Source organism: Arctopsyche grandis, chromosome 1 (genome assembly GCF_051622035.1).
Source record: "Arctopsyche grandis isolate Sample6627 chromosome 1, ASM5162203v2, whole genome shotgun sequence".
Taxonomy (NCBI): Eukaryota; Metazoa; Arthropoda; class Insecta; order Trichoptera; family Hydropsychidae; genus Arctopsyche; species Arctopsyche grandis.
The window spans coordinates 5,718,904-5,737,579 of NC_135355.1; the positions used below are offsets into that span (position 1 = coordinate 5,718,904).

At 34.6% G+C, this 18,676-nt stretch overlaps 1 protein-coding gene across 3 annotated transcripts; it reads right to left on the minus strand.

Annotated features, from left to right (window-relative positions):
• Positions 1 to 7,472: 7,472 nt before the first annotated feature.
• LOC143914039 (uncharacterized) lies at positions 7,473 to 17,669 on the minus strand. Of its 3 annotated transcripts, XM_077434225.1 has the most exons (5): positions 17,607 to 17,669; positions 14,616 to 15,314; positions 11,935 to 12,165; positions 11,739 to 11,849; positions 7,473 to 10,737 (listed from the first exon to the last, which is right to left on the minus strand). In XM_077434225.1, the coding sequence occupies exons 3-5, from the start codon at positions 12,154 to 12,156 to the stop codon at positions 9,775 to 9,777; spliced, it is 1,296 nt and encodes a 431-aa protein (XP_077290351.1). In that variant the 5' UTR covers positions 12,157 to 12,165; positions 14,616 to 15,314; positions 17,607 to 17,669; the 3' UTR covers positions 7,473 to 9,774. The 3 variants fall into 3 exon arrangements, with proteins under 3 accessions (XP_077290351.1, XP_077290288.1, XP_077290425.1); XM_077434162.1 differs by lacking the exon at positions 14,616 to 15,314; XM_077434299.1 differs by lacking the exon at positions 14,616 to 15,314 and having other exon boundaries at positions 11,935 to 12,162; positions 17,607 to 17,663.
• Positions 17,670 to 18,676: the final 1,007 nt, after the last annotated feature.

Sequence of the window (18,676 nt, forward strand, 5' to 3'; positions counted from 1 at the left end):
GAAAAAATGCTTGCTAACCCCCACAATACACACCATTGATTACAACTCGATATTTTTTTCGGTTAGCGGATTATTGCACAAATTGCGATCGCGCGCACGACAATCGTAGCGACAAAAATCGCTAATACGGAATATCTGGCACTCAAGTTCTCGATGCGTGAGTTGCTTTCAATTGATGGAGTTTTTGGGTGCCAGATGTTCCGTGATCGAGATTTTAGTGACGTGCGCGACATTGCTTTTTGCGTATGTAATAGTCGCTGAACCGCTTTTTTAGATTCAAACACTAAATTATTTTGAAGAGAATTGTTTTTATTTTTATTTTCATATTGGGTCATAGCGACATTAAATTTCGTCGATGACCAAAAAAAAAAAACAGAAGAATAATAAATGTGTTAAATAACAATATAATACAATGAGGAAAATAAAACAATAGAAAATTCTCAATCTCGACACTTACTGTTGACAAAAAAAATATATGCACTGCTAATATGTTGAGGTTTAGTAGCAATTGATACAGGCTAGTTTGTGAGAATTTCGATCCTGACTCTGATTGACAGGAACTCTTCTATGTACATTGAGACAATGAAACAAACTTTGTTGTTTCTTTACATTGTCGAAAAGCTCAGAGATATGTTATAATAATAGAAGTGGCTTTAGGCGTTATATTGTTGTCAAGTGACGATTGTCCACAGACAATCCTAAATAATTATAGCATCAGTCGTATATGATGCTTGTTGGTCGACGTATGTCGACCAACAAGCATCATATACGTTAAAAATTGCACGATGCATTAAAAAACACACAATAAACAACATGGGATACATTTTTATAAGTAAATTGATCATTTAAGTAACATATTAATTAACATCGTATATGAAAGCATCTTGGCGACATACGCGTACAATATTGCGTAGTTATGGAAACGGTACGCGTGTATTAAAACAAGAAATGTATTCCAAAGGGCGCTTCTATTATTATTACATTTCTCTGATCCAGCTACAAAATTCGCTGTAATAGTGCCAAATTATTGAAAAATTGTCCCAAAGCATAGGTTACCGCCAAATTATAGTTTTTACAAGGTTTATTATTTCACGAAGGAATATATAACTAGTTTTATTGCGCAAATTTTAAATATATAATAACTGTACAAAATCTTATTGATGAAAACTTAAGTTTGATTGGAAAAGAGTTCATTTAAAAGTTAATGTATTTATATAGTTTAAAACATTTTGCCAATCGATCGAGTGAAGTAAAGGTGGGCCTTAATTTTTATTTTTATTTATTTTTTTACATATATACCAGGAAGGCCTTACAGGTAAACCCCAATGCGCCTTCCTGACCAATTACAAATTACAATTACAATGCAGCATTTTTTTTATATAAGTCATTGAATTACGCGACACTGAAAAACTCGCAAATCAATGAGACATCTATAAAATTGTACACAAACTTATTTATTGCACATTAATCAATCACAAATTGATTTATTAATATTAATAAATCATAATAAGCACATTAATCAATCACAAATTTATTTCACATTAATCAATCACAAATTGGTGACGCATTGTATAGGAGGGATTTTAGCCAATTTTTTCCGGGAACCGTTTCAACGATGAAATCAGAGAAAATTGGCAAACTCTGATAGGAAACGATCAACCTGAAGTTACAAATCCAGGTCTGACCAATAGCATACTCTGAAAAATTCATTTTTCACTCGAGGCCCAGCCCAAGGATCGAACCCGGCGCCTGTCGACGCTAAGCAGAAGCTTAACGACCGAGCTATGCTGCTGGCTAATGTAGTTTATGAATGTAGCGATCTTTGCATTTTATATTCATGATGAAGTTTTTATTACATATGTACATACGAGTATATTGCGCCATATTGAAGATTTTATTTTTAAGTTAATTAGTGTGAATCTTAGAAATAGTAATTGATAAGTAATTTTCCATCAAATGTGAGAAGATAAGTCCTCTGAATGTATTCGGGCTTCGCGAAAAACCTGGATTATTTGGACGGGTGACAACCCTATCATTATCCAATTGGTGCCAGCTCACTGGCGTAGTTAGAAATTTTGGACTTAAAAGTCGACACAGACCCGTTCGTTTTCCTTAAATCAAATTCATTAAATATATTATAAAATATGAAACTTTTTTCTATTATAAAATGTGTTATTTTGGAACTTTTTCATTTTGTTTATCATTTGTTCATTTATGAATTAGATCCTTAGGTTACTTTACACTTATGAGTAAGCAATGATATGTAGAAGCCAATAAAAAATTACCCTTGCCAAATATGTACATACCTATATATCGATGCGGTGCAAACGATCGAAAAGCGCCAGACAGACTGAACCACAGATTAACGACACGTGTACCTTATGCGTGCGCACTGCTCGCACTTACACTAAGCGAAATCTACCCGAAGTCCCGACATGCCTACCCTATGTGCTGTGCTTCTGATACTTTAGTTCCGAATTTTTCCTTAACAAATTATTGTTACGTACGCCGCGGATTGAGCGAATTGCACTTAGACCAACGGATATCTGTTATCGGATTAACTAGGTGCATGCACTTACTTCCAAAGATTATATCTGGACTCTAAGTGCATTTAGGCTAAACAATGACCGTTATTAGTTATTTCTCAGAATCGGTACGGGGATACCCAATGTGGTGGAAATACATATCCGAATACGTGACTATACAACAGGTAAACAGATTAGGCGTCCTGAGAGATCTACCTTTTATAAGGCGGTACGTAGGCGATATCATGTCATTCTGGACTGAGCACTGACAGTGCGTATATCTCCTGAATCATCAATAAATGCTGTGAAACGACTGTTGGCCTTTTACTTGGATCCTCCACCCACCCCTACGTAACATTATTAAAAACTCGCCAGAAAGATCCAACTCAATTTTAATAATTACCATTTTAATAATTGCATCTGTGCACATCGAAAGGTTACTCGCCATCTGATGAGCAATTTTTCATTCGTGAAGTCGAGAATTGTGTTTAAAGCATCCATCCAGTTAATCTGTGGTTCAATCTGTCTGGCGCTTTTCGATCGTTTGTAACAAACCCCTATATATACGCCACTGGATTCGATAAGTATCGATCTGTTTAGATTTCTATATAAGCATTTTGTTAGATGTTTGCGCATGATCAGGGTTGCCACACATTAAATGTCTTCAATTGGTTGAAAAAAAGATTAATAACAATATTTATCATATATTATATATTGAGTTTAAATTATTACTTTATCTATGTACATATGTATGTAGTAACAATAGATGAAGTTTTTTTTTTTTTTTTTCAAATTGAAAAGCAAGTCAATTTTTTTCTAAATTATTATAGGTATGTATAAGATATTCTATTTTTTTTGTTGTTTTTTTATTTATTAAATAATTAATATTTGTTTATTTTACTCATTTGGATTATCAAGTTCAAATAATCACACAATGCTTAAGGTCTGACCGCACTATGCGTCTGCGACACGAACGGCAGCGTGCGGCCAAATATTGTTTGTATGAAATTGTATGAGTTATAACTAGAGGTAGGATAGCCAAGTTGTAAATCCTTTGTAAAAAAGGTTCGGCAAACCTTTAACAATGCATTTACAACATTTGAACAATAAACGACACCTTGGCTAACGTACCTCTAGTTATAACTCACTACGCGTCACGCGACAGAGTTGCCTTTTGTATCAACTTTGCCGTGTTGTGTCGTGCTGCAGCAGTCGACGGCCGTATAGTGCGGTCAGACCTTAATGATTACACTGAGCAACAAAAAAATCACGTTTTTGAGTTACCAAAGCGGAGACTAACCAATCTTTACTAAGTTTGACCCACTGAATTCGAATATGATAATGATTTTTGTCGGTTAGTGATCGTTTGTGAGATATGAGCGTTTAAAAAAATGCGCGATTTTTACAGTTTTTTGGCTTTTGCAGTCTCTAACTCAAAACTTCGTATTGTTGTGCTCAAAGTGAGTATTGGAATCAATAGTCGGATGTTTTTTCTATTTATTGTTATTTTTTATTGATTTAAAATACTTAGCCAGCAGCATAGCTCGGTCGTTAAGCTTCTGCTTAGCGTCGAGAGGCACCGGGTTCGATCCCATGAGCTGACCTCGATTGAAAAGCGTTATTCTGAGTATATCTGTAGTGCTGCTGGTCAGACCTGGATATTTGTGACTCCAGGTCGATCGTTTCCTATCAGAGTTTGCCAATTTTCTCTGATTTCATTGTTGACGCGGTTCCCGGTAAAATTGGCTAAATATCCTTCCTACCTACTATGTCACCACTATTTGAGATTGATTAATGTGCAATAAAATTTATGTACAATACATAGATGTCTCGTTAATTTGCGAGTTTTTCAGTGTCTCGTAATTCAGCGACTTGCATAATAAAATAAAATAAAATGTTACAATGATTGTAATTGGCCAGGAAGGCGCATTGGGGTTACCTGTAAGGCCTTACTGGTATATATGTAAAAAATAAATAAATAAATACATTATAATTAATTGTCTGGTACCTCTCCTTATAGGTGTCCTCTTTTTTTTTAAGTTTTTGAATTCGATTATCTCCCAAACCGCTAATCGAATCGGACTGAATATTTTTTACATGTAATAGGAATGATAAATTTTATACCCCAATATTTTTTCCCAAGCCGGGAGTAGTACTTTTACTCTAGATAATCGAGGTTTTTCAATTTTTTTCTCAGAAATCCTTTGGTTTCTTGAACTGAAATTTCGTATCTACTAGTTTAAGCTTAATACCAAGTTATTTTTTATTTTATATACGGCCGCAAGGTCCATTGAACAATAATAATATAGAACATACATAATAATAACATATAAATATAAAATTAATTATGTATAAAATTTGGTAAGCATCCGTCAACCGGAAATGGCAGTTTACTCTTGTTCGATATTTTTAGCAATAAATTCAATTGCAAAGTTTGGAAAAATGCTGGCGGAGAACTATGCAGCTTGAGAATTGGTAGGTATAAAAATAAACACGGCAAATATTTCAATTGTATTTTATTTTCCATATAATTGATATTGAAAAATATATCAAAAGAAAAATTTACACACTAAAACAAAATAATAACATATAAATATAAAACGTGCAATATAAAAAAAACGTTAAGTACACATGAAAAATCATGAGAATGTTTTCCGTATTGATTAATAATATTACAATATACCTCGCTAATTATAGTTAAATTTTCAATTCATCAACTAAACCATACAAATACCTGATTACAAAACTTTTGAAATGAGTCTACGTTTACAGATTTATTAATATTTAATATTTTTAAATTTAATTTTAAACGAAACGCTATTTCATACCACGAGATACTTAACTATAATATATAATATAATATTATGAAAGCACAATGTATTACAAAAGGAACTTGTGCCGAACGAGATTCAAATATAAAGATACACAATCGAACTCAGTTAGACTAAGCATATAAATATTCTCACGATGATTCTACGATACAAACTAATCATCTACAATCATTTTGAACGCTCTGAAGTGTACTCAGCCCATCGGCTATGCTAAAAAATTCAAACAAAAACAACTAAAAGAAATAGTCGTGATTTATTAAGCTTTAATTCGAATCAGAACATTCAGTATATTCTCGATCATTGAGAGAATGTATAAAAGGAATACTTTATTTTAATTTTACATTTCAATTACAAATATATTCATAGCACCCATAAAACGTGATCGTCGTAAAACATGCATTCCATGAAATTGATGTTGAAATTTTAATCCCGAGCAAATACAATTAAATAAAAAAGCTTAACCTAAACAAACCGATTGCCATCGAGTTTGATCAATTATGCAAGTTTAAAAATATACATATTGTATCACACAATTTAATAATATAATAGTTGCCGGAGTTTATATTATCAAACATTAATTCTAAATACACAAATCAACACGCTATTTCATATTTTGCAATTTAAACAAATAAAAAGCTAGCGCTAACAATAAGAATCGAGTAAAATTCGTAGTATTACGACTGTAAAATCAGAAAATTGAGTAAATTCAGTCAGTCGAATAAAAAGTAAATAAAAAAGATTCGACATTGTCTTTTTGACGCTCGTCTTTTGCATTCAAACACATTTGGAATGGAAAACATTTAGAATAATGGACAGTTTAGAATGAAACGTCTGATTTTTTATTTATTTTTAAATCTGCGTATGGAAGACTTTGTAGGCATCTTTAAGTTTGATCGTTGCAAAGAATAAATATAAATAATTACAGTGCCGTGCTTAAGACAATCACTGTAGTCATGCAAAAAGTTTAAGTCTAATGGCAGTGAAGTGGTCTGAAAGTTAAAAAAAAAGAATCATTCAACCATAAAAATCAGTCGTGATAATATAATAAGTCCATGAGTACATTAACATGAGATCTGGGAAAAGTAGTTATCTATACTAAAAACAATCTATACTTTAATGAATTATATATACATGTTTTGTAATGACATAGTCCATTTGTCCTGATGTTAGCCCTTTGCCCGCGGCAATAAATATAGCGAACAAGCCCTGTACGCGGCGGCACCTTTTTCGCAAATTTGGCAATCGAGTTTTCGGCCTTAAATACAGATTTTAATATTTACTCAAGTAACCAGATATGTTAATTAACACATAAAGTATTATTTTAAATAATAAAATACATAATATATCTCGAAGTTTAGGCTTAATTGTCAAATAATCATTCTTCATACGATTGAGATGTTCGTCGCCATTGTTCAATAGACGTGACGTCACATAAACGAGGTTTCAGTATGGTTCCACAAAAAACTAATTTTGACTGGTATATATTAATTTTAAGCAAATTGAATAGATGGCATTCAACTCTCAGTAATATATTCAACCAATTTTGAACCTTAAAACAGTTGAAATAGGCGCATATAAGGCTCAAAATCCCGTGCAAAGTTCAGAAATTCTATGGAAGACAGCCGCGCTACAGACTTGTCGCGCAAAGCTTCCATAAAAGACGGCCGCGGGCAAACGGTTAAGTATAGTATATTTTGATTGAAGATGTATATGAGAATAAAATTATAGTTCAATTGTACATATAAAGGTTTATATAAAACAATTTATATATGTAATATTTAATTCATAAACCAGAGGCATTCGATTGGTTGATTAATACGAGAGAAATTTGAGCTGATCCCGATTGGAGGGACGGATCTGCTAATACATATATGTAGATCACATTTTTAGATTTTTATATATAAAAATAAATATGTAACCGTAGTTTGTGTAAGTTACAAAAACCGATGTGATTTTTTTTAAGGGCTCGATTAAAATTCACCGTCGAATTTTGACTTTAATACGAAAAGATTATTTTATGTACGTAATCGATAAATAGAAAAAAGCACAATACAAATTTTCTTTTTTAATTCAACAGCATTATATTAATATTTAGAAAGTTTTTTTATTTTATTTTAAATATGTAATGTAAAATTTTTAATATCATTTCATTTCTGATATACACACTTATAAGCGAATATAAACATCATACTTTAACAATCTTAGGCATCTAATTTCAATATAAAATTGTTATCTACTATAAAAATGAACCACAGGTATTTTTTTATACATTGTATATTGGAGTACACATACAAGGCAATGAATTATTTTTAATATTTGGATTTTTAGCCGTTTTCATCCGTCGAAATTGTTTAATTAAATTTCACAAAACAAAAAAAAAACCCCCGATACCCAAAGAGTATATTTAAAATTTTTAATAACGCTTATAAATCAATTTTAAAAAACGAAAATTTGTGTACAAGAAATTTTCATCAGATGAACGAAAACAGCCCTAGGCGTGTCACATACAAATAATTGTAAAATGGACAAATTATACATACATACGATCTATCATAGCAGTCATTTGCAATTTACTAAACATTTGATTCAAATAAATTTTAATAAAAAGTCAGTCGTATCAAAATTTGTGCATAGTCATTGTGAAGATTGAGGAATCAGAAACATGAAGAAATCACCAAATACGGTAAATCTTTCAAGTACTCTGTGATATTTTTTTAAACATACGAGAGACGTTCTACACAACACTGGATACTTACATATAATTAGGGATTGCAATTTACCTCCAAATTTCATTAACCGGTAAACGGTAAATAATTTCTCTGATTACCGCTACTAAACTTACTTTTTTATAAAAACGTTAACCTAAATTGAACCATAAATAATTAAAAATAAATTTCAGGTGAATAATGTCATATAAATACATTCGTAATAATTAACCGCTTAGCTGCCCAAAGCGCCTTAAGGCGCAAACAGCCGTATCTATTATACGCTCAGCGCGTCAAAGCGGTTAATAATCATAATTGAAACAACCGTCTGATCGCATTTACGACTTGGTTGATCTGTGTTGCCACTCTCAAGCATGCATCAGTGATGCTACAAGAATACTGTCAAACTGACAGAAGGCTCGCTCTATTCGCTATAAGTCATTACAATGAGTTATTATTACTATGTTACCACTGTACAAAACTTCAAAATAAAACAATAAAAGAGAAATATGATGAGTTTTACTGCCATTCATACCCCCTCCGCTCAAAATTTTATTCATTTTGGACATTTAATACTGAAAATAAACAAATTCCAAACAACAATTCGCCATTCGCATCGATTTTTAATACAATAATATGTCTGTATATGTATTTAATTCACGATTTAATTTAATTCTGACCAAGTTTATCAGTAAATCGGCAATGCAATCCCTACTTATATAATGGTTCGGTGATTACTGGTCACAAAGTCACTAAAATCTCTATAACGGAACATCTGGCAGCCGAAAAGTCCATCATACTAACGATAACTATCATAGTAACGAGAACTTGAGTGCCAAATATTGTGTATTCGCGATTTTCATGGCAAAAATTGTCTTTGTGACCACCCCAATGTGACGAATAGTCCAATTACCTTATATAATACACATCATTGTAAGTGGAAATGAAATTCACATAATGTTAAAAATTTTGTGCCCATAGTTCACTTACGATAAATTCAGAATCAGATTTAAAGTTCCAGCAGCGGAGATGAGATTTCTCAATGTAATTGCGAAGTGAAAATGTTTATGCAACACTAGAAAATGATTCACTAACCCTTTATATTGAGAAATATGACTTAAGTTGGAAAGGCTAATGTGTGGCCTATGGCTGAGAAAGGGTATGTTACGACTGATTGTGAGAAGGGGTAGAGATGTAACGGTTAGTCGCAGTTGGACCTATGCTCCGCACGAATCATCTTAATAAACAACATGACTGAAAATGCACATGTTTGGTCTTCACCTCAACCGCCACATCCCAACCGTGGTCCTGAACAGCGTCACCTGTTAGGATTCTCTACCACATATATAGTACCCAAAAATGAAAGATTGGCCCAAAAGGTATCGGGAGAAACAGTTGAGTTTAGTCTGTAAAAGATTGAGAACAGGTTCCAGTAGTGGATTCTAAGCATATGTTTAAATACGAGTTATATATCTTCAGTATAATGAGCAAACGTCTCTCGTACGTATATGGTAGTAATGTTTCAATCGATGGATATAGAATCAATTGACAGTGAGTTAGAATATTTCGACGCGTTTGAACAACGTTACTAAATATAATCGACTTTGGATATTGTCGCGAGAAATCATAAGGAACTTATCGATTAAAACAAGTCTCTATAGAGTGTGAGATTCATTTCAACTTATATTTAGTGCGAGCGTTGCATTCCAACGCTCACTGAGAAGACAAGGACACTTTCTTTTGATCGTTGACATTGGAGACGGGGCCGTCGAGGCCCTTTGCCGGCTCGATGATGTGCTTTTGCAACATTTCCGCTTTCTCCGACTTGGCCTGGTCGCATATCTTATCGTGGTAGCCGTCCACAAAGGGTATATCTTTATTATCGAAGTGTAAACTGTCGGAAAGTATCGACGCGTCCCGATGTTGATAATTAGAATACGGCGCACGATCGTTCAGCGACAGCGAGCTGAACGAGTCTGCGGGATTGTCCGAGTGCTGTTTCAGATCGGAGCACGCGGTGATGTGATTCAATTCGATTTTACTGTCGTTCGGCGATTGATTATTGTCTTGCGAGTTTATTTTCTGTTTAGAATTGTATCTCGACGGTGTTTGGTGGTTGACGCTTTGCTTTTGCTTGTCGTATTTATGCGGAGTGTGCTCTTTGGGTTCGGAGTTTTTCTCCGATTCTTTGCTCGTCAAGTTTTCTTTCGATTCCTGGTTGGTGTTGGCCGTCGAGGGTTGCGACGTTGAATTGTCCACGTTGTTCGCATACTCCGTCTTTAGTATATTATTATGGTCCGTTCTAGATTGGTTAGTGTTAAGGGTATTGTTGACGTTTTCGCACAATACTTGTGCATCGTTGATGTAATTATTGTCTGATGTCACAGGAGGTATCGGTACGTTTCTAGACGCTTCGTTCACGTGATTGTTGTCGGTGGGGGGTTTCTGTTCGTGCTCTGGACCGTCTATGTGGTATATTTTGTGTGTAACGTCCGGGTTATGCTCTAGGTTCTTTAGCTTTTCCTTTTCCCTGTGAGCTTGTACGGCGTGCCACACGTCTTTCAACTCACCAGCTAAGTCGCGATCCTTTAAAATGGTCGGCTTTTTAGTTAGGAACAGTCCCGGGTTCATCGCTTCCACAAAGTCACACAGAAGACTCACCAGAGCGTCACGTTCCTAAAAAATAACATTAAAATTGTGACAGGATACAAATTACAATTTATAATATTAATCTAAATATATTATACATGTGAATAAAAAATGTGTCGCAAAGTCGAGATCTGGATAAATTGTTTTCTCATATTCGAAAACAGTGCATGGTGCATAGTACAGAGCGTGTACGGGTGGACTGATTGTGTACAACATATTTTGTAACCATAGATGAGACACTTGCCCTAAGACATGCCCATTTGATTTCATTAAAAAATATAATTAGTGTATATTACACAAAAGAGGTGATCAAATAGAACATGCATTTATGGATATACACCAAGAAAATATGTCTTGGTTATATTGATAAATAAAAAAAAAAAGAACAATAATCATTTATCTTTCCAAAGAAAATTTTAACTACCTAATAACAAACCAAAGAAAATGTGTACGTGTTTAATGAAAAAAAAAATGACAAATTGTGAATTTTGAAAAGCAGACAAAATATTTATACTCAATAATGCATAAACGTAATATGTAAAATAAGTGGTTTCAAAATGATCCCGTACACAATGAAGAATTAATAAGAAGATTATTGTGGTGTGTAATAAAAATCATTGTTATATTCGAATTCAATGGCTCAAATTTAATAAAGATTGAATAGTCAACGAGGTGGTCGCCAACGTCCGGATGCAGACCAGGTATTAGGAAGAAGAAGAAAAGTCTTTGCTCTGATACTTAATTTTTTTGCTCAGTGTAATTAAAAAAATAATGAATCTTCAAGTAGAATATACAAATATTTCATCTTGATAATGATCAATAGTCGTTTTAAAAGATGAGTGATCTCACTCAGATCAACAAAAGTATTTCAAGAAAGAGTAAGCAACTTATCAATTCCTGTATTTACAATAATAATAGAATACATTTCACTGAACGTATTCATAATTTACAATACATACGTATATGTTATGATAATATTGCATTAGGCCCGAATGAAGTATTGGTATGAATAATTGAATCCTGTATACCTGAGGATTAGTAGCGTTTTTTCCGTTAATTTTCAATATCTCAGGATTCACCATGACCGCAAAAACGATCAAAGGAGGCCTGTTACAATTTGGCGTACATCCATGTGAAATCTGAAATGTATATTAATTAACCACCGATTATAATCCTTCTATTACGATTTAAATATACTATATAAAAAGTGCAAAATGAAAATACCTGCATTCCCCCGTAGAGAGGAATGAGATCAGCGCATTGTTTAGTGTTGGCGATCTGCTTCCAGCTCATAACGTTGATGTACAACTTCTCCAAGGTGCCCCTGATGGAATCCTGGATGCACATGTGCGGCTGGGGCGGATTCTTGAACGGTTTATATCCGCGGGGCCCGCGCATGCTCTGAGGCGGCCGGTGCACCGACTCCGGATTGTACGACCCTTCCATGTTGAACTACTGGAAACGTCGAATTATCAAATTATTTTTACGTATATTTATTTATTTATTTAATAGTTTTGGACCATTGTGGCATTACAGGAAGAACCTAATGCGCCACAATGGCCTACATTTGAAAAAGATATAAAAACATGATATAAAAACAAGTAAACTGTAAATAAAGGAAAAAAGTAAAAGCAGAAAACATGGTAAAATAAAATAATAATAAAAAAAAAGTAACAAAAGGAAAATAATACATCATTCAGAGAGAAAAAAAAATAGCAAAAGTGTAAAAATTAAAAATAAAATCCATAAATCCCATTCTTTGTTTACACTGAACAAAATTAAAATAGTATATAAAAATATACAAAGGAGAAAGAAAAAGTAAAATAAAATAAAACAAAATATAAATAAAAATAAAATCACAGCGAGGCCCAAATGGAAGAGAGTAGATTAAGATTCCACTCATTCATCACATTCAAATTAAGAAAGTAATGATGAGCGCAGGTTACCAGATAAATATGTTAAAATAATATCCGATAATCTACGCTCCCCACGGTGGAAAATATCACATTCAGGGACAGCAGCAACGATTTCATTGAGAAGTCGAATAGCTCTTGGAATAGGAGCCATTCGAAAAAGAACTGTGCGAGCAGCAGGTACAACCATCAAATGATGATGTCTACCACGCACATAATTATTAGGGACATAAAGTCCCAACTGTTCCAGCAACAACGGGCATGACGTATTACCACGCAATAGCTGGAGAACGAAACGAATTAACGAGAAGTTTCTCCGAAGTTCAAGGGAATTATACCCAAGCATGCCCAAAAGGAAAGGAGTAGGATAGAGATATGGGTAATACCCATACTCTTTCTTATAAAGAAAACGAAGAAATGCTTTTTGCACTTTTTCTATAATAAGAGAGTAGTTTGCTTCATGCGGATTCCACACAATTTAATTATACTCTAGCTTACTTCTAACAAGCGAGTTGAAAAGCAAGCGAGAAGACAAGGGGTTGGAGAATAATCTAGCATATCTCAAGACAAATCCAAGTCGACGAAAGGAAACGTCAGCGATTGTATATACATATATATGTAGGGTCGGAATTGAACGAAAGGCTGACGTATGGGCTATGACCATTGAAGTATAATGTATAGAATAGTCATTCCTAACAAAAGTATCGCTTAAAAGCGAGCCATCGAAGAGAGAGACGGAAAGTCAGAAGAGAGACAAAAGCGTGAGGAAAAAAAATTCGTGGAAGTGATCGTCCCTTACAACAAGTGGACAAAACAGCTGACATCTCCGGGCACACGGATTTTTTGTGGCAACATTTTTAGGGGCTGAGAGCAATTCTATGCATACTACTTCAATGTAGATAAAGTAATGATAACTGTTTTTCAATGAGTGAGGCTGGTCCGAACATCTAGCACGTGCACATACAGATGTTCGGACTTTGTCGTACTAATACTACCACACAATTTCACTAGTAGAGCCTATTCCAAAGAGATCCTACTGCTACATAGCTTAACAAACAACTGAGCAAAACAGCCGAAATCTCCGTCTGCACGGAGTTTTTGTAGCAACATTTTTGGAAGCTGAGAGCGCTTCTACCCATTCTACTTCAATGGCTATGACTGATTGTGGGGTGAGGGATGAAAGGGACAGAGATGTACGATCGAAAAAGTGCAAAAAGCATTTGTTCGTTTTATCTATAAGAAAGAGTTTTGGTGCTGCCCATATCTCTACCCTACTCCTTTCCTTTTGGGCATGCTTGGGTATAATTCCCTTGAACTTGGGAGAAATTTCACATTAATTCGTTTCGTTCTCCAACTACTGCGAGGTAATACGTCATGCCCGTTGTTGCTGGAACAGTTGGGACTTTATGTCCCTAATAACTATGTATGTGTGTGGTAGACATCATCATTTGATGGTTGTACCTCCTGCTCGCACAGTTATTTTTCGAATGGCTCCTATTCCAAGAGCTATTCGACTTCTCAATGAAATCGTTGCTGCCGTGCCCGAATGCGATATTTTCCAACTAAGTGAGCGTAGATTATCGGATATTATTTTAACATATTTATCTGGTAACGTGCGCTCATCATTATTTTCTTAATTTGAATTTGATGTATGTGTGGAATCTTAATCTACTCTCTTCCATTTGGGCCTCGCTGTGTTTTTATTTTATTTTACTATTTCTTTTTCTTTCTCCTTATGTATATTTTAGGTACTATTTTTTTTTGTTCGTTGTAAAACTAAGAATAGGATTCGAGGATTTTATTTATTTGATTTTTACACCTTTGTTTATTTTTCTTTTGTTTTATTTTTTTTTTATTCATCATGTTTTTCTGCCTTTGCATTTTTGCTTTTTATTTTTTCTTTATCAAATGTAGGCCATTGTGGCGTATTAGGTTCTTCCTGTAATGCCACAATGGTCCAAAACTAACTATAAATAAATAAATAAATGTAACCGCCAGTTAAAGAAATGCCTTCGGCGGCATGAAAAAAAGTTTTGTGTTGTCGAAGGTTGTCTATGAAATTGCGCTTAAGAGTCCCGCACTCCTATGTTTGGTCGGTTTTGCTGTACGGATGCGAAACGTGGACGCTGTTAGTGGCATCTATGAACAGGATAGAGTCCTTTGAAATGTGGTGTTACCGGAGGATGCTAATGATCTCGTGGAAGGAGCATGTAAGAAACGAAACGGTCCTCCAGCTTCTTCATAAAAAGAGAGAGCTTCTTGACACGGTGAAGCGCCGTAAGATGGAATACTTTGCCCACATTATTCGCGGCCCCAAATATCGCCTTCTACAAACAATCATAGAAGGGAAAATAGAAGGCAAACGGTGGCTTGGGAGAAAGAAGCTCTCTTGGCTCCGGAACATCAGGTCATGGATGGGACTCAGTCTCGAAAAGTTATTTCGGCTTGCCCATGATAGGGAAGAATTCGCACGGGCCATAAACGATGTCGGCCCATGGTAGTCGCCTACGTCCGAATACGGATTCGGAATTAGAAGAAGAACCGCCAGTAGCAGTTAGACCTATACTCCGAGCAGTCGGTCGTCAAAACACTGCATGTATCATCATCGTTATAAACAACATGACTGAAAACGCACGTGTTTGGTCTTCACCTCGTCTGCCACATCCTAACCGTGGTCCTAAACAGCGTTATCTGCCAGGATTTAAAACATATATATATATACATATATACCAGGAAGGCCTAACAGGTAAACCCCAATGTGTCTTCCTGGCCAATTACAAACATCGATATACAATTTTGTTTCTTTTTTTAGAATAATTTTAACAAAGCATCATAGAAACATCTATACATAGATACATTTTTGATAAGCTTGTATTTTTAGAGCATTTTTTTCTATATATAAATCGTCAAATTTCGAGATTTATGGACAAATTTGTAGCATTTTAATACGAATCAGCGAAATTCGAGATAGTGGAAACTCGAAACTTGTGAGAAAAGGGTAAAGGTTGCCAATTTGTTGGAACCGTTTCAATGAAAATCATATAACTTATCAAACTGTGATAGGAAACGATCGACCTGGAGTCACATATCCAAGGTCTGGCCAGCGACACCGGGCTAGGGACTGAACTTGTGGACAATCAGTTCTATGATTCTAGCCAATGATCTGTAGAGGGAATAATGCAATTATTATTTTTAAACTATGGTGGCCGCTGACTCATATTTGTACATGTTGGGTGCTTACTCACCGCTGATACATATATGATTCATGTTTGCGCAAATATATTTTTCAGTCTTCTGATATATATTTGTATCACGTTTTCGTTTATGACGAAAACGTGATACAAAATTGTATCATCGTCCACAAACGATTTACGCAATCGTGATACAAAATTGTATCATCAACAAAAAACGATTTACGCAAACTTGATACAAAAATGTATCATCGGACTGATATATGTAGTTCGTGCGGTCGTAAATCATATGTGTACCAGCGGCCACTAATCGTTGTGCACCCAACGTGATACAAATATGAGTCAGCGGCAGCCATCGTGTTAAAGCTATGAACTAAAAATCCCGGAGCATTGCCGAGTACCTTTTGTGCTTCTGATTTTTCTTCTGTTCACTACTGGCTGATAGCAACATATTGATTTATCGTCAATTGGCGTTAATGTATAGTTTTAATCCAAGTGGCCAACAACTGTCGAATTTATTTATTATTTACATATTAGCCACAGTGACATTACAGAATATTCTAACGCTGACCAGCAGCAACCAGTGGGACTTGAACCCGTGACCACTATGTTCGAAATTATATATGCTAACCACTAGTCTATGCTGCTGGTTCATTATATGAGAAATCAGTGGAACAATACATATAATAATCCTTAATAATACAAAAGAAATATTGATTTTTCCCAGACAATTATTACAAAGCGACAGTATGGTGCACTGGTAGAGCTATTGTATACCAATAGAGGGCATAGGTTCAAGTTCAAGCCTAATACGCTGCTGGCGAGATCTTGTAGTTACTAAAAAAAACACAGATCGATCATTTCCTGCTAATATTTTACAATTTTTATAGCTAAATTGGTATCCTCCCCCTAAGTTTCTCGAAAATTCGAGTTATTAGCAATTCGAATTTGTTGAATCTCATAAAATGCTACCTACATAATGCATTTCTCGCAAATTTTCAGTGTATCAAAAATTTTGTTGATTGTCCATAGATGTCTCTATTGTTTTCTACATATATCCTGTTTGAAAATTTTTTAGTACTTTAATACAAAAATAATCTAACCATATGTATCGACTTCAGGTAAATCCTGTCATTACACATATGCTGTTTATATGTGTAATAAAATAAAATAAAACAGATATTGCAATCTGAGAAAATTCAACTTCAATCTTCTTCTTCTCATTAAAAAAAGTAATTTTGGTTATTTTTTTCTTGAAAGGTTTATTTAATAATGACCCAGGCATTGATTGAACAAAACACCGATGATTATACGATTCATCTTCATTTGACAGTCAAAATAGTTTGGGATAAATCAGATTCTTCTGCCTACAATTATTTAATTGTATAGCATTCTATAAAATGATCTAAATGTGTATTACACGTTAGCTATACCTATTGAATGTGTGATCATATAATACAATATGAATTTACCCAAACGTCAGTGTGATATATTTTAAATCCATTGTCTGTATTTAAAAATTGAACTCTTTTATGAAAATCAATTGGTGATTAGATGTAGAGAAGTGTTTGCTTTAGAAATGTGTATTTTAGCGAATGACTAAGGTAAATTGATAGTACGGTGATGAACATCGATTTTGTGCAATTGAAAAGTGAGGTTATGTTGATTTAATGTTGTTTGTAGAGTGAGGGGTTTCTCTGCGCGCTTTGTAGTCGCAGTTTGAGTCGTGTGATGGGGGCTCCACGTGAAGGGGGCGCCGTTGAGGGGGCGGAGGGGTAGAGGGGGAAAGTACCGAGAGGGGAGGGGGCGCAGCCCCAGCCGCCGCCGCCGCGCCCGCGACAACACTACAATCACTGCTGCCAACACACTTTTTTCCCCTCTTGTCAATACATTTTTCTTTTCCAAATAAAACGCGATAATCTCTCATTTTAAAATTCGATTGCTATTGCTAAAATGTATGCTAAGCAGTATACATTTATTTAGAAATAAATAAGTGCGTTTATATATTTATTACAAAAATAATAATCACTTGATAATTTTTGTCAAAAGCTCATATGATTCGTTTTATGGCGGCGCCAGACATGTGTTCAAAGATGTGATCAAATAAGTGTTCATATGTGTGGCACGGGCATTTGATACTATTGTCACATATTTGATCACTTAAGTGCGCTTTGCCGTTCCGTGTCGGTTTTTTAGCGCACATCAAAGGGATAAAAGTTCAAATGTTTGTGTGCCTGCCACACTGCGCGAAGCCCAGTTGCGTTTTTTTTTTTAATTTAATAGGGCTGTACAGCCGAAACCTTAATTTTGTTACCGTTCATTTCTTCGATATATATATTGAGTGTATGTATATATTGAGTGAATGCGACAATATATATCAATATATATGTTGAGTGAATGCGACAGTTGCGCTTCGACCAGATAAAACGTATTTTAAATTGACAAAATCGAGGTTTCGTATTCTCCTATTTTCTCCTTCAAAACTGGACCAATTTTAAAAAAAAATTCATCATCGGTATGAGAAAGATACTTTCTGTGCATCTATCGGCGTATTTTTTTTTAAATCGACCGTTAAATAAGCACGCTGGACTCGTTTCGTGCTCCTATAAAAAATAATTAATCAAAAAAATAAGACGATAGATGCACCCCAATGGTGGATATCCATAGCATATTAAATTTTCTGTAATTTAACATTCTGTCTGAAAAATAATTTCTCTAGTGCCATCATTGAGGAAGGGAGAAGTATAGTACGTTTGTATGGACAAGGCGCTGCTGTCCAGCCCTCTTAACGAGCGTAAAAAATTAAACTTTTTGTAATAGTATTTCAAAGTCTTCAAAAGACATTCTGCAAAAATTACTGAA